At 39.9% G+C, this 21,909-nt stretch overlaps 1 protein-coding gene across 8 annotated transcripts in view; it reads left to right on the forward strand.

The window, feature by feature from the left end:
* MITF (melanocyte inducing transcription factor) overlaps positions 1 to 21,909 on the forward strand; it is a 162,339-nt gene that overhangs the window by 70,496 nt on the left and 69,934 nt on the right. For 2 of the 8 annotated variants that reach the window (XM_037905750.2, XM_037905751.2), the window contains exon 1: positions 17,674 to 17,764. The exons of the other annotated variants lie outside the window; for them this stretch is intronic. In XM_037905750.2, the coding sequence (XP_037761678.1) occupies positions 17,709 to 17,764 (56 nt within the window). In that variant the 5' untranslated portion in view covers positions 17,674 to 17,708. Of the gene's footprint in view, positions 1 to 17,673; positions 17,765 to 21,909 lie in introns of those variants that run through there. 8 annotated transcript variants of the gene reach the window in all.

The following is a 21,909-nucleotide window of genomic DNA, read 5'->3' on the forward strand; positions in this document are numbered from 1 at the left end:
CCTTACATATTGCTTATTGCTAATTGCTAGTATAAATATTCTTCTTGTTCAAAATGTCTGTTTTTAAATTTTTGCAATGGGGTAGGGGAACGAGCAGAGAAATGTTTAAATTAGAAAAAACAAATGGAGCATAACCCTAATAGAAGAAACTCTAAGAACAATTGTAACAGGTTGCAGTTATTAAGCTTAAAGTCTGCATTGATGCCAAACGTGCATTTTTTTTCTGATAAAGGATGAGACGCAAGAAGACAAATCAACATGTAAATCAGTGGGACCACGCATACAAATTAGGAGGGCAGGATTTGGCCCATGATTATTGTACTAAGGCCTCTTCCTGCTCCTATTGAAATCAGTAACAAAACTCCTCGTGACTTTTTAATGCTGCTGGTTAAAATCCTATCTAGTTACAGTTCACTTTATTGCCACTTTCTTACATTTCTAAATCTTAAATTTGCTTTGTTTTAAATAAATACATATCTAAAACTTGAATAAATAGACACTTTCTCTTTGAAATGCTAAGAGCTTGCTATTAGAGTCTTGCTGTCTCCCTTCTTGCTCAGCTGCAGGGAGGAGAATGATTGAGTGGTACAAATGTAACACTTCGATTTGGCTACATACTGTATTTAACAACTAAAATAACCATTTTTTCTGGATTCACAGCATTGGCTTTATTGCATATAAAGATTTTAGTAAGTCCAGGTCAGCATAAATAGTTCAAAATGACCTGGCACCAGAATGAACAAACACATCTCCACCCTCTGGAAACAGGAGTCCACAGTAGAGAATTTTAATTTGCTTGTTTTTCTCTATGGCAAACATTTAATTTCTTTAGTGTTAACTCTGGTAGTGTGGCTTGTGCAAGCAGGATGTCAAATGGGGAGGGAGGGGGAATCCCCAAGTAATATACTGTCAATTCAGTATTCCTTGGCATCCCTGTTAACTTTAAGCACAACAGTGTTAATCTATTTTTCTAGATGTATTCTTCTGGTTGTGGTGGTAAATAGTTAAAATTCAACTTTTCAATGGGTTGGACTGAGAAAATTTGACTAATACTGTATGTGATGGTAGGGATGGTGGCTGTTCCAGTTTGAAAAATTCAGGTGATGCTTTGAGTATATTGTTTCTTTATTACATACATACATACAAATATTCATGTGCCTCCATGTTTGCAGGATCGAGCCCTTATTTTCTATCTTGCATTTACATTTTTGATTCATTAGTTTCAATGAAATAAATGGTATTTAGGATTTTTTCTGACTTTTCAATTTAACTCACTCTCTTTGCATTTAATCCCTTGTTCACAAACGCTTTAATGTGCAAATGTTTACTGTCAGTACTAATTTCCGCTTTGCTGTTAGGTAGAAAAAAGCATTATTACAGAGAAGCTCTCCAAGCCACAATTCCTTCACAAGGGAATATGTTTTGACTGGCATGCTATTGATCAATGGATTCATTATTACTGTATTAATGAAGAATCGAGAAACCAGAAGATATTTGAAAAAAGTCATGATGTTTAAATAATAAACGTAGGGATTGATTTGTTTTTAAAGTTGCCTTCTGGGCTTTTCGTCTTTAGGGGATACACTTGGTTGTGGAGAAAAAGCTTGAAAATGTGACTCTTGATGACTAGAAACTTTTTTTTTTTTTTTAAACGAAAACCTGAGAGTTCTTGCGTATCACTTGTCTCCAGGAGCTGATGATTTAAGTAAACCCAGCTATCACAAGAGTTAAATGCAATTCCTGAAACAACTTTTTAATTTTTTTTTCTGTGCACATTACTCATTCAGGCTAAGTGTATGCTTAGCTTTAAGGAAATGGGGCCTGATTTTACTTTCATTGAACTTGCTAGAAAGACTCCCATTGACTGCAGTAGTCGTTGAATCAGGCTCAATGCGTCGTATCTCTGAACTCTGTGAGTCTGCTCACCTGCATAAAGGTGTGTGCCAAAGTGCTTTCTGGCCCTAAAAGATTACATGTTCCTTATTGTAGAATGACCTTTTGTCACTTCTGTTTTACTGACGTATTCTTCTGTTTCACTTAGAGTATAGATGGAGACGCATATAAAATTCCTAACAAATTAAGATAAGATTAATGAGATGTAATCTTATTTCTAATAGCCAACATTTTTAAAGAGCTGCCGTGCAATTAGTAGAAGCACTGCAGCTATCATAGTTTTGTATGTCTCTGTTGCTAGTACTTGCTAATGCTTCCCATGTAATTCTTTTCAAGGCCATTATCTCACCATAGACTTTGGCCCATAAAAATGCTTTGGCATGTGAACTGTATTTTTCTGGCTGCTGCTGATGTTGCAATATCCATTTACATAGGGTTGCTGCTGCCGCCGTTTTACCTAGAGCTTTTTGCTCTTTGTTTTGGGGAAAATTTTGCTTTCAGTATTTCAGCCTTTCCAGACTTTGCATTCAATGCACAGGTTATAGTTGTAGGAAATCCTTTTCAGTTTTGTGTTTTTAATCATCCACACGTGTATGGTTTTGATTAAACATTCGGTATGCAAAATAAGGAACTAGAACATAGTTCCTGTAAGCAATTGGTTTACTTTATTTTATATTTTAAAAGCTTACAATCCATACTACTTGATACCATTATTGCTCTAAGTGTAGTATTCTCGTTTAAAAACCTTTTTAAAAGGTGAATGTTATTTTTTCATGTGAAAATGATTTAATAGAATAATCAAAATGTCTTTACAAAGCTCAAACTCCAATAGGCAGGATTTTACAGTACAGTTTGAGGGGGAAAATATGCACGTTCCGGTTTTACACTCTAGATGCTTGTTCATTCAATAACTTTTAAGCCCTCACCTAAAAATGCTGGAGACTAAATCTCTGTTTGCGGATTGGGTATTGCACAGGCAACGAAGGCTTCCCCTTTCTGCTCTACTAGTGTGTCAAAATGTGCTTTGGAGGAGCTTAAAGGTGAAAGGAGACGAGAGCTCAGTGTCTGTGACTGCTTGGGATAGAAGGATGCTGATCTTTTCAATTGTTGTAGTGGTGTGACCTGCTGGAAGGACTCTTCTGCTGACCCACCCTGTTAACAGGTGTTGGTGGCTTCACCCACTGTTCCAAAGTTCTGCTGTGTCTTTTGCATACCTTGTTAACTCCACCTGTGATAACGAAAGAAATGTGGGTTTGCTTCATGGCTACAGAGGAAGGATGACCTTGTAGTTAAGGCCCAGGGCGGGCACTTGGGAGTTGGGTTAAATTCTTGTCTCTACCGCACATTCCATCTGACCTGAGACAAGTCACTTGGAGGACACTTTCAAAAGCACAGATACTAGGTAGGTGCCCAACTCTCCTGTGACAGTCAGTGGGAGTTGGGCATCTACTGCTCTGTGTGACTCTGCAAATGTCTCCTAAATCTGCCTTGGTTCACTATCTGTAAAGTGGAGATAATTCTCCCTTTCCCACATACCTATGTCTAGTCTATACAGACAGTCAGCTGTTATATCAAGAAAAAGTTCCTGCTCCAATGTGTGCATAGTGTCCACCACAGTGAGAACCCAGTCTTGGAACCTCTAAGCCTATAAGATAGATACCAAATGTACATGTCTCTGGATTGCCATGAGATCATGCAGTATGATGACCAGTAAAAATACCAGAGAAAGTCTTCCAGCGCCATAGATCCAAATGGGCAAAAGGTGGTTGGTTGATTTGGTAGCCAGACTCTTTTTGGAGGTAGACTTTTGAAGTGGCTCCGCTACCTCATGGCAACTCCTAGAGAAAGGAGCTTTCCTCCAGCCCAACCAAAATCTGTTGTATGTTTATTATACATGCATTTTCACATGGACCTGAAGAAATGCAAAATTGCCAAGATTTTACAATGACTAGGTTTTTGATTTCTTTTCTCCAGTTCTGGGTGTCCAGTGTGGGATGCTTTAAAAGTCTCTTTGGGATGGCTCTTTGGGAGCTCTAAAAGACTCTTTGGGATGGCCAGGAAGAGAAGGCGCTCAGCACTTTCTGAAAATCAAGGACCCTTTTTAAGATGTCAAGATGGACAACAAAAACAAAGGCACTAAGCTTTTGAGGGTCACCCCCGCCCCTTATCCCTGTCCACATCCCCTCCCCCCCACCCCAGAGCAGGGGCCAGGAGAGGGGCTGCAGCTCCGGGGAGGGTGGGAAGACATGGGATAAGGGGGCCTAGGTTGGGCCTACAGCTGAGGGTGGATCTGAGTCCAGGAATGGAGCCGCAGTCGAGCCTGGGAATGCGGCTGGGAGACTGGGACGTAGCTGGGAGCAGGACTGGAGCAGATCTGGGGGCGGGGAGGGGCTGGGTGGCGTTCCCTCCCCACCCGCCAATGGGGGCTGACTTGGCCCCTGTAGCACCCCCACTGGATTTCCTCCATGCCCCCCTAGGGGGGCACACCCCACAGTTTGGGGACCACTGCACTAAAGTCTCTGGGGACTCTAGAAAATCTTGACCTTATTTTCCTATGTTCATATATACAGTTGTTGGTAACGGCAGAGATAATCCCTGCCTGGAACATCAGTGTCCACATGTTCATATTGGACACTCTGGCTTGATGGAGGAACAGAGGACAAAATACATAAGGCAGCAGTACTTGAGGTGGAAGGCAAGGCTATTTTGACAAGGGGTTTGGTGATGACATAATGAAAAGGGTTAGCTTCTTTCTGTGTTTTCCAAGGAAGAAGCAAGACTTGGAGACTGTCTGGAGGCATGGAGAGAAAGATGCATAGAAACTAACCCAAGGTTACAAACGACAGTGACAGGAAGGTAGTGTTGATGTCCGCGACAGTGGAGCATTTTTAGAGCATTAAATCCAGTGTCTTACTGCCAGAAATATTATTGTATATGGAGATATTCGAGCATTGAACAGACCAAGAAAATAATGTAGATGATGCTGTTTCTTCCACAAACTTTTTTTTGGTTATTCCTAGGAGAGATTACAGACAATATAAGAAGTTTAAAGGTACATCAAAAAAACATAATTATCTCATTGTCTAATGCTGTTCCATAGACTGTCCTGGCAGTGAGACGACTTCAAGTCACTTAATGGAACTTGGGACGCTTGGTGAAATGGATAATCTTTGTGATTTGATTCATTCAGTATTTTGCAAGTTGTGTAATGTTTAACACTTCCAGATGTTTGATTTTGAACTAATACATGCACTGACAGAACACCCTAAAGACTAACAGATACTCTATCAAATATTGTTATTAGAGCAAATAAATATTGATATGGTTAAAAGTGAGTGATAAATGTTGTACATGGACTCATCATATGATGTACACTTACTAAGCGGTCATCAATATATGTCTACCTTTTACCATGATAACTGTGTTATCTGATGTTGGACATATGCATGCGTCGGTGAGAAAATTGCTTATGTTCCTTTTGAGCTGACCTAACACAACTGAAATTTTCCTTCAGTATCAATTTTCCAGTAAAATTAAGTTGCTCAGTGTGAATAAGATTATCTGACCAATTGAACCTCTCGTGCTTCAGGAGTAATCAGGAATAGATCACAGCTTCAGAATGCATGTGTTGAGGTTATTTGTGCACTGCCAGCCCCCCCCCCTTTTTTTTTTTAAACGTGGACTGCAGATATCCCTGGAGGATTGTCGGTAAGGGATCCCCAGTTATGCCGGTTGGTTGGATTGTTCAGATTAGTCATACGGTATTGCTTCTGTTCCCTGATTGGAACACGATGGAAGCATTTCTACTGTGAATACTTGCGACAGAACTTAAAATTTGGCTTCTGCAAATGTTCACCAAGATGACTGACTGACATTTGCTTTCCGATAAAACTGAGTAACATGAGAGTTTGTGGAAAGAAAATAAAAGGAAGGAAGCATTTAGTAAGTCAATATTTTAAAATGTGTGTGTGAACATTAGCCTCTTAACTTGAAATATTTTTCTAACTCTGTTTTTCTGTCCATTCATATTCTGGCATGTCCAATGTCAACCATAAATCACTTTAATCATATGAAACTCCCATTAAGTATACTCTTAAAAATGCCAAATAGAGCCCATATTTTAGTTCTTTGTATGGAAAATAGTGTCAGCGCTCTTGTGTGGTTTAGTTCCAGATTCAATTTTTCTGGTCTTCTGACTTTATTACTCACAGTCTGACTTTGCAGCTGCATAACATTAAAGGGACATGGAGTCTCTTGACCTAGGCAGATTTTTAACACTCCAGAAAGACCACTGATAATGATAGTGGGGAGGAGGTGAAATCTAAAAATCTTAATCTGAGTGGTTTATATGAACTGAACCAGATACAGCAATGGAATTGTGGACATCTTTAGGCATGGAAAACACAGGAAGATAAAGGAGCATGTATGCATTGCCCCCATATGCACTGGCTAGTTTTTTGTGTGTGCGCCTAAATGAGAGCTGAGCGCTCTTGACTTACCCCAAATAATTGTCAACAAGAAATGTTCTCTCTGAAATTCTGTTGCCAATGAATATGGTGACTGTTCTCTTCTAGATTTCCCCCCTCCCTCCGCCTAAGCCACATACTCAGTTCTGCGTATCGTTCCCAATATAAACTGCAGAAATCTTAGGTGTACTCTTGACACAGTACGTCAAAGAAAAGGCAGAATCAGCCCAAACCCAGTAATTATTTATGAAGCAATAACTAATGGATTTACAGAAATCTAGGCACTCAAGTTATTTATAAAATGGGAAAGAACAAGGGGTCACATTGGAGGTATTTTCTTCTTTGCTGTTTCAGTTCAATGCTTTTGAACTTTGGTTCACTCAGCTGGACTAATATACAGAAGTACACGGGGCAATAAGAACGTTGGCACAGAAAGAGTTCCAAGAAATTGCAATACAGTAGATGTTGACATTTATTTTCCAGACAATGCAGTGTACCAAATCCTTCATAAAATGTGTTTTCTTAGAATCTTTCCATATTCATATTTCTACAAGTAAATCCACATTTGTTGTGTAGGAGCTTAGAGCAAAAGGCTATTCAAGTGTTTCTCAGTTATGCTCACTTTCCGACAGGGGTGGAGTTTCACTGTATTGATAATTAATATATTCTAGTTTCAAATGATTCTACCACTACAGACTTACTATGTTAAAATGTTGGGTTTTCTGAGGGCCTAATCCAAAGCTCATTCAAGTCAATGGAAATCCTTTAAAATTTCAGATAACTTTTTCTATACCTGAATGAGATAATATGGACAGAGTACATCATTAAATTGGAATGGGCTTTGATTTGTTTACACACTGAATTTTCATGTGCAAATTGGGGGTAGCATTTTGCCTGTGGTATCAGTTGGTGACTTCAGATGACTTTGAGCCCTCAAAAGGTAACAAGCTGTCTGTCTTAGGGTACATCTGCATTGCAGCTGGTCTATGAATTAGGCTTGTGTAGATGCATCCATGCTCGCTGTCTAAAAATACAAAGTGAGGTTGCTGCAATGCAAGCTTCAGCTCAGGCTGCATAAGCGAGAATGCATCCGCAGGTGTCATGTGGGATTGTGCAGCTTGCACTGACGTGCCCTGCAATGTGCTCCCCTCTATTTTTAGCAAGCAAGCTAGATTGCAGCTTGCACAGGTGTGTCTACAGAAGCTGCACATCCTATCCCGAGCTGCAGCATGAATGTACCCTTTAAAGTTTTGAGTAGGTTGCTAGAAAGATCTCATTAACAAAGAAATTAACCCTTGGTGAATAACCAGCCTCAGTACAGAAACTTCTCGAGGCATCATCCAGATTTCATGAGTCAATGTTTTAAAGTGTTGCCAGCTCTCAAACTCTTCTTTAAATGTTTAATTTGCGAAACGAATCGGGTCGCTCCTTTAGGCAGTCTTCTCTGCTGTGCTTATTTTGCCTTATCTCCACACACACTCACAGGCAGAGTATCCTGTTGCACACTGAAAAATCCTAGTGGGAGAGTGCCAACTTGCCAGAAGTTAGGTTGGCTTTGTTCTGTCACTGTCCCATTAAAATTATGAGACTCTAGTTTGCATAGAGTGAACTGTTTGGTTTGAACATAACACATTTTTTTTTCCCTCCAAACATGACTAAGGGAAGATTGATGAGATATTGTTTTAGCAATCTCGGTCAAATTCTTCATTCTTCACTTAAGCAAAATTCCCACTGACTTCAACCACAGCTTTTGGCCATAAACTATTTTGCTCTAGGTATGTAAATCAGCAGAGTCAGAAGAATCTCAAGTGACAAACTGAGGCATCATCAATCCATTAATGATAATTCTTTTTAATTTACCAGACAAGAGCAGAGGTAGCAGTGTTTGAAGGAAACCAAAAGTATTAGCACTATTGAAAAATGAGACCCAGGAAATTACTAAGCAATTTAACTCCTTATTGGATGAAAGATTAGAACAAAAAGTAAAAATTCAGATTTCTAATGTACTTAAAGGAATAGGAGAGAAATGCAAACACAAATTAATAAAACACAAGCTAACTATAGAGTTCTCCAACATGTATTCAAACCATGATGGATTGTACATGCGGTAAAGGCTAGATGAGTAGGCTTCAGTGTGGTCTGGAGAGCCTAGAGCATTCAATAACTTTAAATGGGATCTGATGTTTGATGCTCTGAAGCCTACAGAGCAGTGTTTCATTAAAAGTAATTTTCGGAGTAAATTTTTTTTTTTAATTGGAATGTGTGTGGGTTGTGTGTCTTTTTTTTTTTTTTGTTGTTGTTTTTAAAAAAGACCCACCCCAGTTGAAATCCATGGCCGTATCCATGTCAATTGGCATTTACCCAACCGACTGTCTTCATTTGGGCCAGGATTTTACCCCTCACCAGCAGTGAAATTGAGGGCAAAGATGGGTACACTGCTGTTATAAATATAAAGGGAAGGGTAAACACTTTTAAATTCCTCCTGGCCAGAGGAAAAACTTTCACCTGTAAAGGGTTAAGAAGCTAAGATAACCTCGCTGGCACGTGACCAAAATGACCAATGAGGAGACAAGATACTTTCAAAGCTGGAGGGGGGAGAAACAAAGGGTCTCTCTGTCTGTGTGATGCTTTTGCCGGGACCAGAGCAGGAATGCAGGTCAGAACTCCTGTAAAGAGTTAGTGAGCAATCTAGTTAGATATACGGTAGATTCTGTTTTGTTTAAATGGCTGATAAAATAAGTTGTGCTGAATGGAATGTATATTCCTGTTTTTGTGTCTTTTTGTAACTTAAGGTTTTGCCTAGAGGAATTCTCTATGTTTTGAATCGGATTACCCTGTAAGGTATTTACCATCCTGATTTTACAGAGGTGATTCTTTTACTTTTTCTAATTAAAATTCTCTTTTAAGAACCTGATTGCTTTTTCATTGTTCTTAAGATCCAAGGGTTTGGGTCTGTGTTCACCTATGCAAATGGGTGAGGATTTTTATCAAGCCTTCCCCAGGAAAGGGGGTGTAGTGCTTGGGGTGATGTTTTGGGGGGGCGGGGGGAGGGAGACGTTTCCAAGTGGGCACTTCCCCTCTTCTTTGTGTAACACTTTGGTGGTGGTAGTGTTTAACCTAAGCTGGTAAGAATAAGCTTAGGGGGTCTTTCATGCAGGTCCCCACATCGGTACCCTAGAGTTCACAGTGGGGAAGGAACCTTGACTGCGTTTACCCACTTCTCATTTGGGGAATACAGAGTTTAGATTAAGAGTTTACCCACTCTTTTTTCTTTTAACCACTACACCAGTGCCCCTCACCTCTTTTACCCTTGAACTCTAATTCCTTGTGCAAAGGAATCTGAGAATAGCTAAATGAAGTTTGACAGGTGAGGTGAAATAAGAGACAAGGCTCCATCTAGTGTATGAGAGTATGCAGTTAGACTTTGTTTTTAGTTCTTTTAGCAAAGTACAGAAAAATTCAAAACCAGCAGGGCTGCCTCTGTTTGTCAAACAAGATTAACGCTGGGCATCTAGTATGAAGCATCAGCAAGTATGAGGACAAGCATATATTAAGAGTGGCTTTGGCTTTTGGTGCTTGTTCAGTAAGCATGAATTGTATACCATAGCACGTTTCGTGTTCGTTTTACATCAGTTCCACCTGTAAATAGTTCATAATTGCTTCGTTAATAAAACAAGCAAGTTCTGTTATGAGGGTTGGCACCAGGGTACCAAAGATACTAACTATGGGAACAAATAGAAGGCAGAATGAAGAGTAGCAAAGTCTTAACAGGTTTCAGAGTAGCAGCTGTGTAGCTCACGAAAGCTTATGCTCAAATAAATTTGTTAGTCTCTAAGGTGCCACAAGTCCTCCTTTTCTTTTTGCGAAAGTCTTAACAGTAGGCAGAGTTAAGTGCAAAAAAAAAAGTAGACAGATAGGCCCCTTTTCTGGAGGGTGTGTGTGAGATCTACACTAGAGTAAAATGTGGTGGAATGGGATTCCTCCATTTTACTTGTCAATGTCATGGTGTGTTTTGCTATTCTAGGGGATGCTTTGTATTCAGGAGGGGGTATGCAAAGGGGGGTAAGTCGTGGATGGTACGTATACCAGCATGAAGAGAGAGACGGCAATCTGTCACTGTAAACTCTTGAGCAGCCAGGTGCATCCATTAGAAGCACCTGCTGGAGTAGTTCCATAGTCAGTAACACCAGCTGATGACGACTGTGGCAGTGTTCTAGCAGCAGCTTCTCTATAAAGATGAACAATTTCTCCAATGTATGAGGCGTGGAAAGGCGGTTGTGCTTCAGGCATACGTGAATTCTTGTGCCAACTCACGTTTCTTTTTTCTTGAACAAAAATTCATAAATTGTAAGGCCAAAAGGGACCACCGCTATGATGACCTGTTCTGGCCTTCTGCATTTTTGTAGACAATTCAAGGAAATGTAATCTAATTAGGTTTAAATTGTTGGTTCCACCCACAGTATTCCATCCCAGTCATGTAATACAGGATACTGTTATAAAAACATGACTTTTCAGAAGCTCAGTGCCAAAGAGCAACTTGTGGTATTTGGTGACAGACATTCTCTAGGGTACAATCTGTGCTGTTGAACAGCTGTCCTCTCAATTCTCCAACCTGGTGTACTTTTTATGCTGCTTCGCTGCGAGAGCAACCACTCCTGGTCTGCTCACAGACAACCAGCATGTAAATTATTGCTAGCTATACTGTGTACGTGCTATGGCCAGCCATTCTTAATTACACCTCAGAGCAGCACCAGCAAATTTCCAGTCCCAGACTTTCTCCAAGAAATATACATACTGTACTGCCCAGCCTTCTCCTGGATCACACAAGCTCATACAAAGCCTGTCATTTCATTAATAGAAAATGATATGCACAAATCCTGTTATCTCAAATGCAGTTTCCCAAACACTTCAATCCAAGCACACTGTTAAGATAAAACAAGTTTAATTACAGAAAGATTTTTTTAAAGTGATTCCAAGTAATGAGGCATAAAAGTCAGAATTGGTTACAAAGAAACAAAAAGGTAAAATGCAACTAATACCTAACTTAACAGGCTAAGTGGATTCAAAGCAAAAGTCTCTCACAACGTGCTTCAGCAGTCTTACTGGCTGAACTCCTTCCAGACTGGATCTCTCCCTCAGTCCAGAGCTGTTTCTTTGCTCATCAGATGTTGTGGCTGCTGTGGGTAGAGAGAATAGGAGGAATAACTTAGGGCACCTGTTCCCCATTCTTTATACTTTTTCCTCCTCTTTGAGAGTCATCTCCAACTGAGGTTCAGGAGACAAAGTCTGTGGGGACTTTGCCAAGATGTAAATTTCTCGCTCATACCCTTTTTCCTGCCAAAGAGTGGCCAGTCAACGAGGTGACCGGTCCAAGGTTTCATTGACACCTGGCAGTGGCATCAATTTGCCTTTTGTCTCTGGTTTGTGACTGGCTGCTTTTCTAAACTTGGAACATGTCTCAGTAATGTCATACATTAGAATTTTATAACTTTACATACAATGTTGCCACACACATTTAACCAGGACAATAATGATGAGCAAATTGTGAGTTTTCAGATGATCTCAAGGCATAGTTTGTACAAAATCTATCATAGCCTTGAAAAAGGGATAGACATAGGGCTACAAACTGTCAGTGACCATTTGCAGTGTTAGTCCCATATTTATGTTCACTGAGAGAAGATGAGGGGATCCCAATTCTATCCCTTCCTGCTCCTCTTTGGGAAGATATAGGGATGAGTGAAGATGAAATCAGGGTCTTGGGTACCACAGTGATGGGCACAGACGACGTCTGCCTTTCCTTTCAGAAGGAGAGGAGTTGATGGAGAAGCCATGGGGCCTTTTTGATGTTCTCATGGTAAAACTGGTGCCTGTGTTTGCACAGAAATTGAAGTGTTCCAAACCCCAGTTTGAGAGCCCCTGCAGTTGGGTGAATGCTCCTGCAAGTAATGTGCCACGGTCCTGAGTGCTAAATAAATAAGATCTAAATGTTTTAACCCAGTTAATCCTGAACTCTCTCACCAAGGTTTTGTGATGAAGTCCTTGCAGGATTTATAGGCTATAAATTAAATCCCTGCCTTTGCCTTTTGTCACAGTAACGAAGGCAGATGTGAACTTCAGAGTCCAGTGAAACGTTTTCTGGCTCTCGTTCCTGTTTACATGATTCAGGAGTTGGCAACCTTTCCTCAGCAAATATACCCCTAACTCTGAATAGAAATAGCCATTCAAGGGTGATACTGTCAGCAACCAAAGAGGATTAAAAGTGTCTAGTAATAGGCTTGTAAATACATTTTGTCAATTTGGCTGCTTTTTAAAAAAGTGCATACACTTTGAAGAAGGTTAAGGAGTGTTCCTGCTCCATATCTGCCTCACTCTGTGTAGGCCTGAGCAAGATATTAAGAAAAGAATCAAATCTGATGTGTCTACATTTTGCTAAAACTCTATGAAACTGAATCAATGCTATGACAAAACTGTTAAACTTGGTATTTTTTTGCTTGAAAGCAAGCCTGGTTTTGAGCTGAAACAGGAATATTTTTTTAAATGTATTTTTGGTAATGATTAGTTTTTGCTCTTCACTGTGTTCTAAAGATCATGTGTTCTAATATGTAAACTTTCATTTCACACACGCTCTGAAACGGATCCATTTGTTTTGTTCTGCAGGAGTCCCAGAATGAAACTGGGAAATTATTTATATACAACCTTATTTCTGCTATAACGATGAGTGAGTGTTTATATTATTGACTCAAGGGTATCCATTCATAAACATTTATCTTCTTGGTGTTTACCAGAAGCATAATGCAGAAACTGTGCATTCATACATTTATTTAAAATGTGATATTTCATTTAATTAATTGAGCCACATCTGGCTTAAAATATAATTTATAACTTAGAACACAAGAACGGCCACACTGGGTCAGACCAAAGGTTCATGTAGCCCAGTCTCCTGTCTTCCGACAGTGGCCAGTGCCAGGTGCCCCAGAGGGAATGAACAGAACAGGGAATCATCAAATGATCCATCCCCTGTTACCCATTCCCAGCTTCTGGCAAGAAGAGGATAGGGACATCATCTTTGCCCAACCTGTCTAATAGCCATTGGTGCACCTGTCCTCCATGAACTTACCTCGTTCTTTTTTGAATCCTGTGGTACTGGTAGTCTTGGCCTTCACAACATCCTCTGGCCCATTTTTTTTTTTATATTGGATGTAGTGATCTGCAGAGTTAGTATCTTTTTTTTTCCCCCTTATGTGCACTGTGAATAGACAAATTCAGACGAGAAATAAAGAGCAGAGTTTTAAATGAGGAGAATTAAATATTAGCTAGGGTTGTGGTGGGTTCTCCATTACTTGTAGCCTTTAAATCAAGACAGGATGGTTTTCTAAAAGATATGCCATAGTTCAAACAGAAACTACTTGATGCAGAAATTATTGGGTGAGGTTGTTTTGAGTTATATTTATGCAGGAAGTCATTTCATCATCAGGGTAGATAATCATAATGGTCCCTTCTGGCATTGAGGGATATGATTTATGTATTAGCATGGTGTTAGGCAACATGGCTACTTGTATACTTTACATGTATTTCTCTAAATGCACAGTCTTCCGCTAACACAAGGGATCCAATCAAACTTCCACTGAAGTATATGGGAGCCTCTCCACTGATTTCAGTGGTTAAAGCTAATTCTCAAAATCTACTTGTTTTTGCTTGCTGTCCGCCAATTGCTCTAGGGCAGTTTCCTCCTTTTTCACTTCCTTATTGCCTCGGTATAAAAAGAATCAGAATTTCCAACTTCAAACACCTTAGCTTTATTGATTAACCGTTGTCTTCCTTTTATTGCTCTTTTTCCGTGTAAAGCACCATGTAAGTTCATGGTATGGTCTAAATAAATAATAGGCATTAAAATGTCACTAAAAATATATTCCAGGCCCTATTCCTGCGCCCAAGATCCCTTAGCTAACTTTTGGGGTTTTACAATCACATTTCTGTATTCTTTTTAAAAAGGTGTGTTTTCTCTTCCTTGTTGCTGTGTGAAAGACTCACACAAATGGGATACAAATTGACTGTAGGAGAAACAGTAAAGCTGATTAAAGGAATTGCTGCAAAATACTTAAAGCAAGCGAAAAGCGTCATGAAGGTTTTCCTTCAGTCTCCTCCAGTTTATAGCAATCTAACCTGTAGGAACAATAAGTTTAAAGAGAAAAAGTTGCAAACTCAAGTTACATTTAAGTTGATAATGTCCCTTTGACTGATACCTGGAGATGAGTAGACACTCCAGAGACCTTGGCCTGATTGTGTGTTGCCCTGTGGTCTCTTTCACCTTTTCTGGTGACATAAAGTAATGGCTAAAGGAAGCAGATCTCCGCAAGGAATATCCTCCGAGAAGGAGCACTCCCCAGCTGACATAGAGCTGGCTGAGCAACATACTCAACACACTCATGGTCCCCTTATAACCTTGACCTGTTGTAAAAGGGGAACGAGGGGTGTGTGGCCAGCTAGCATTTCATGGCTGCCCACAGGTGCAAGCAGACTATGGGCAGTCCAAGATAAATTAGAGTAGTGTGCAGCTACTGTAATCTCCACTGGGCACTGAAGTATGCCCACAACAGCATCAGGGCAAACCACGTTTGTTGCACATTCCCCTCTCCCCGACTTTTTGCAATGGGCATAGGAATGGAAGGAGTCAGATATAGGGCTTCAGAATTAGCTGAATTGACAACCCCAAGCCTTCAAAAGCAATGAGTCAGGCCCCCAAAATCATGAGCGGCTTAAAAATATTTTAAAAAATAACTTGAGGTTACTTTTGCTTGCTTTCTGATTTAGTTTTAAATCTTGTTAAGCTTTTCTTGGCAACTAAGAGGGCTAGAAACTTATTCTTCCCTCCCCCTCTCCCCCCTTTTTTTTCTCTTGGTGACCTGTTTGCATAATCGCTTGCCTCCAGGAAGTGGGACTTTAGCCATGATATTTGGTATTTATCTTAAAGTTGGCAATGCTGAGTTTGTATGTTATATAATAAGGATCACTTTGATCTTAGAATTGTCTCTGCAACAGAAATTATGGTGGGGGCTTGTTTTCTCCAGGTATGTAACATGCATTACTGTTAATAAGGTGCACATGTTGATGGGAAAGTAGATCTAAGAGTACCAGAGCACAGAATTTGCATTGTGATTTTTCATTATTCTGGTTGTTTGTGATTCTTTAATCAAGTCTTACGTGAGTATTTCCGTTTCTCACTTTTAAAAGTCCTGTTTATTCAATACAACTGAACCAGGATGTCGTGTGTGTAAAGAGATGAGATTTAGGGAACCTTTGAATTGTTTAGAAATTATTATCAAACAAAATTGTAACAAGTTAAGTCAGTAAACAAAGAATCCAGGATGAACAGAGGAATTTAGTTCCTGAATTACTACACCACTGTAAACTTTTTTTTTTCCCCTTGGAGAGGATCCGATAAATGAGAAATAAGTGCAGAAACTGAGAACACTCAACTTGAGTTATTCCTGTTTTCGTTCAGTGGGGCTGCTCACAGGAGTGAGTTTACAGGTCCCAACAGTCAATTGATAATCAACATAACTCATTATTCTTTTAACTAAATGACATGAGGTCAGATTTTAGGGCCAACCAGTTGTAAAGCTGTAGTGTAGTGAAATTAACAAACTTTTTTTGTCTACCCATTGGCGACAGTATTATCTTCCTATTTGTTTACCTAGATAAAGAAGGTAAATTTTACATTACAAAACTCCTAAACTGTAGAGATTATCAGGGTGGTGTTATCTCCTGTCTGCTCCATTTTACCACCTTTGGCTTTTATTGTAGCAGGTACTCTGTTTTTTGCAAACACGTTTTTTATCAGTAAGGAAAGTAGTGTCTGAATTGCTTGGAAAAGTCTTTAACAAGGTGACTAATAAGACTTTCAAGTGAAAGGCAAATCTTTAAAGCCAGCTCATAGCAGATACCTGTGAAAGAAAAGCGTAAGTTTGTTCTCATGGTGCAAGGCTTTGAAAGTTTATTGGATAATTCTGTATTAACTAAAGTCGGCTACATCTTTAGATTATTTTTTGACACCTTGCAATTGCTGGTAAGCTGGAAGTCAACCTTACCTAACCGTTTTTCCGTCTTCTGTTTGGGGATTCTGCCTCAGTGTCTTTCAAACACAGCTGAAAATAGGTTCTATAACAGTTCTAATGGAGTCAACTAATGACATCAGTATAGCTTTGACTATAGTGTTTGTTACAGCTATGAGTCCTTGTGGCACCTTGTTTTTGCTGATATAGACTAACACGGCTACCACTCTGAAACCTGTTACAGCTATGTCCTTATGACCAGGAGGACCTGGTTTCCTTTTCTTAAACTTGGAAGGTGAAAATGGTTTACACTTTAAAGAAAATACATATTTAAAGGCCCTGTCTTCCCACACATAGGCTGCATCTGCCTAAGGAGCAGTAAACTCCAAGCTTTCACACACAGCGTTTCCAAAAGTTGTTCTGCCTGATAGCAGAGTTTGTCCCATGGTGGAAGCAAGAAGGGGTTCATCTCCCAGAAGCCAACAGAAATAGAGGTCACTTACTGTTGCAGTCCCTCCTGTACCCTTCTGCTTCTCCTGGCCCCTCTGGTCTTCTGAGTTGTTCAGTTTCTGTGAAAGTCCTGGTTGCTAGGGGATCCTTTGCTAGCCAGTGCTCTCCGACTGCAGAGTAAGTGAGCATTAGTGCTTGTGTGACCAGGCCATTAATTTGTGAATGGGACAGCTGCTTTCGGTAGCATCTCTCTCTCTCTCTCTCTCTCTCTCTCTCTCTCTCTCTCTGTCTCTTCCTCCTCTCCCCCACACCACCCCTCAGTATCCGGCTAAAGTTTCAGTAAGTCAGTGGGCCTACTAGCAGTGTAGTTACTTGTGTGTAGGTCTTTGCAGGATTGGACCCTAAAGCTACAGACCATTCTTTATTTCTTCAAATCATGGCACAGCATGTGTATATCTACTGTTCTGGGATTCTCTGATCAAGTACTTTGTGAAGTAGCTTAATATCTTGTTGGTAAGATATAAGTCTATCATACCTTGTGGAACCCTGACTCTGAATTTCTTCCCATTCACTTTTAAATGAGGCTTTTCATTTTACTGTGACAAGCAGCACTCCCCCCCCCACCCCACCCCCGCCCCAGGTAGGTGCTGGATTAAACAGGTCTGTTGATGCAGACAGACGCTAGGGCACCATTCTGGCACAGAACTCTGCTTGGATTGGAGTTGCCAGGGTCTTATCTGGAACCACCCCTAGTGACATATCCACTGCCAGGACTTAGTTTGACTTTCACTCTTCTCCAAGGGCTTGCAGAACACCTTAAAGAGGTGGGGGGCGGGGGGGGGGGGAGATGGAAGCTCTTAGAGTTCAGATGTTCATGCCATGCTCCTTTGAAAGCTTCTATCTGTAAGTGAGACTTTATTTCAGAAACAGCACTCTGAACAAATTGTCTGATTGTGATGGAGGCTTTGTTCTGAGAGTTAAAAATACTGTGCCTGTTAACTTATCCTCGTCACCTCGTTTGAAGCTACAACAGCTGTGTCTGACTGGCTAAGACAGAGATAGCAACTTTCGGTAGGGGGAACCTAGAAATGCTTTAATTTGTTTTTAATGACTTTTTGAAATTGTTAAGCAAAACATGGTGGTGGTTGGGCTCAAGCAGGGTTTGATATAGGATATAAATGTACTGTGCGGGTTGGGATGACATGATTAGTTCTGTTTCTTATTTATTATACTGACGCTCATTTCTTAATGCATCAACACAGGGATACGTGTAGGGCAAATTTTCCTTTGCTGAAATTCTTGGTTTTATCTCGAAGCTTTTTTTTTTCTTTTTTTACTGACATCTCCTGGTTAAATTGAGGTGTATTACATATATCCACATTAAATTATTTTATAGTGATTATTTTTAACCAATATATTTGAAAGTCTCTTTTATGTATTTTGAACTTATAACTATCCTCTGAGCTTTTAACAGACAAACTGTAAAATCCTTTATTACTGTGACCTTTGCAACTTCTAGATATTGCCTCTTTACATTTACCCTGCTTAGAGATATGGTGATAAAGTTTTCTAAACAATGTGTCCCCAAGTGAATAGGCATTCAAGCAAATCAACTTACGGCATTTTATTAAGCCAAGACTCCTGCAAAAGCCATCGCCAGAGCTTAATAATTATTTACTGAATGCGCTCAGGTCATGAGAGAGGTTTTCATTAAGATGGAAAAGCATTATGTTCAGCAGCTTGTGAAGGTGTGTTTTAAAGACTGGAAGAAAAAAAATGGAAAAATACTAAATAGTACACAACTGTTTAATAGAATTTTTAATTTAAAAAAATCCATGCATAACTGTAGATTAAAGACAATTGCATCCTGTGAAGTCCTTCTGTTTCAACAATTAATTGATCATTTGTGAGACTTTTTTGTCGCTATAAAAACTGATTTTGATTTACCTACTGATTTCCGCCCCCCCCCCCTCCCCAAACTGGCTTTTTGAAAGATTCTTTAGTCCTGCAACTGCTGACAATACACCCAGGTGCATCCACTATAGAACACACCTGTTTTGCTGCATACTGAACTGAGAGTACACATCCAACTGTTTGATGGACTTCTCAATGGTGTAGTTGGAGGAGAGCAGCTCAGAGCAAGTGTAGTTTGCGATGAACACAGAAAACATTGGTGGGGGAAATGGGGAGGAGGATGTGTTTCTGTCAGCAGCAAAGTAGGCTGCTTGCTATTGCACTTATCTCCATGAACCCGTCGCTTTCAAATGTGGAAAATTTCAGTTTCCTGCTTCAAAGCAGCAGGAAATGTATGGTGTATGTGGACCTATATCAAACATTATAAGAGTAATTCTATCAGGTTTACTGCTCTATCCTTGGCAGGAAAGGATGTAGCAGAGTGCCAGGATTCCCCCCTCCCCCTTCCCCCATATTGGTACTTTAAGCCATGGCAGCCAATAGAATTGCGGAGTGAAGTGTCACTGTAACCCACAATCAATTATTAAGTTTTAGGAATGAAGTGCTACGGGGGAACCTGTAGTAATTTGTTGTGTACACTCTCTCCTAACTCCATCTTTTCTCCCTTATTTTAACTTTTGTAATGTGCTTCCTTATTTTTTTTTTCTATGGGATATCCTTCGGTATGGTGAATAGAAAAATCCACTAACATTTAAGACACAATCAGAAGTTTCACTATTACCAATAGAGTAGGGAAAGGGCATTGATGTGAGTGTAGTTAAATAGTGCAAAGTCGGTCTGAAATCTTAATTCTGGATTTTTTTCCTCTGTGTAGAGAGACTGAAACCTGTATCAATATAAATTAATTTGTGGTGCTGAAGTTTTTAATTAATCAAAAACAGAAATCTCCGAGCCACATGAATGGGAAAGGTTTTATCAGTTCTCTTCTGATAACACCTGTGGCTCAAAAAAAATAACATAAAAATTTCCAGATTAAAATGAATGTTTCTTATTTCTACTTTGGATCTCAATTTAAATGTGAATATTCACTTATGTGCTGTACTGACTAGGAACACAAGTCACTCTCTATATAAATCACTGTGGACTGGCTAAATGCAAGACTTTGAATGCAAGTTTTTCTAACTGTGCATTCTCTCTTACCTCTGGGCCTCATAAGGACACTCATCTCAGTAGATTTCTTGGAATGTTGAATCTTTGTGCTTGACCATCTCTGTTGCTTCTGTTGGCTTGATTTTTTTTTTTTTGTGCATTAAAAGTTTTGGCTAGGCTGATCTCCTGACTAAACCTTTAATGCTGTACTGCTTTAAGTCATCACAGACACATATGGTGGCAAGTGGCCTCACTTTTTGTGTGTTCTCACTCCACTTAAATAGTTAAGCTTTAGTAAGATTTTCTCAGACACTTGGGGTTCTTGAAAGCCCTATCATCGTTGTCCAGGCTTATAAAGGAGTAATAACTCCTGGTAAGCAAATTTTGTCTGATCTGTATCCCCAAATAGGATAATGGTAAGTCTAGTAACCTATGCTTATTTTCTGAGCTGTTGCCCTCTGCAGTAGTCTTCTCCCTTGGTAGAATAATGTGGCAGGGATCACATTTTAGCATTTTTAATACCTTCATTTAAAGCTCTATCCCTTCTTTTATCCGGAAGAGTGTGGAGTAACATTTCAGGACGGAAATATACTAATCTGCTCATTTTGTGGCCTTGTCATTGCATCTTTTCTATGTAGATCTCTTAAGGTTCATATTTCTTTGTTTCTGTCAATCAGATGCTTATTTGAAGTACTGTGGAACTCTGGAAGCTCAAGAACTACCCCCAAATTAGCCAGCCAGTCTGGAGCTATTGCAGAACAGAGTATTGTGCAGAATAATGATTTTATCCCCTGCATTCCAAATACATCCAGTTCTTGGACACTACAGCAAGAATAGGTTGTTTTCTAATTCCTTGGCTTAGAACATGTTAAGCCATGTTGATCCAAACTTTAAATAGGAAGGGATATTGTAAATATCATCGTAGAATCATAGAATATCAGGGTTGGAAGGGACCTCAGGAGGTCATCTAGTTCAACCTGCTGCTCAAAGCAGGACTAATCCCCAACTAAATCATCCCAGTCAGGGCTTTGTCAGACCTGACCTTAAAAACCTCTAAGGATGGAGATTCCACCATCTCTCTAGGTAACGCATTCCAGTGCTTCACCACCCTCCTAGTGAAATAGTTTTTCAGAATATCCAACCTAAACTTCCCCCACTGCAACTTGAGACCATTACTCCTCTTCTGTCATCTGGTACCACTGAGAACAGTCTAGATCTATCCTCTTTGGAACCCCCTTGCAGGGGCAAGGAGGAGTCCTTCCAAACTTATGCACTCTAGCTCTTTTGACACAAAACCCTCTGCTTGCTTGGCTTTGAGTTCAATTACAAACTCAGAACTCTATACCTGTTTTGCCTAGTGGTTCAAGGAAAGTGGTGGACCTGTTTTGAGCTCTGAACCAGCCAAGACTGATATGGTGTGGGTGGCTTCCACCCAAACAACCGAGCATTTCAACCTGGAAAAGGGGAAAAACTTGGGTGCGGGGGGATAAATCCAGAGCTAAATGTAAGTATTAGTGTGTGAAACAAGTATGAAGGAAAAATTACAGCATCCCTGTGAATTTTAACCATTGAGTTTCATACAACTCTGCTTCAGACAGTTCATAGGATCAGCAAAACAAATGAAAAAAGGAACAGTGAAGAAAGTTTGGGCTTGTCACTTTTCTCGCTAATCAAAAATTGTGGGACAAACTGGAAAACAAAGGTGTTACATTAAGGTATCACTTTTACCACATTCACTACATAAAAATAAAGATTGTTTTGAGACTTTAGTTGATTACTCCCATTTTCCACAAGTCATCCAGAGGTGATGGCTGCAGCTTGGATCTCCTATACCATCAAAACTGTTGAATGGCTGTTACATCTGTGAAGGACATCCTTGCATTTCTTGACCATGTCCTCAAGAATACTGTGAATATCTCCCGCCTTGTTGTGACATACATATATTGAACGTTTGGATTGCAGTGTAAATGCTTTGGGTTATCAGT

This window comes from Chelonia mydas, chromosome 7 (assembly GCF_015237465.2).
Source record: "Chelonia mydas isolate rCheMyd1 chromosome 7, rCheMyd1.pri.v2, whole genome shotgun sequence".
NCBI classification, from domain to species: Eukaryota; Metazoa; Chordata; order Testudines; family Cheloniidae; genus Chelonia; species Chelonia mydas.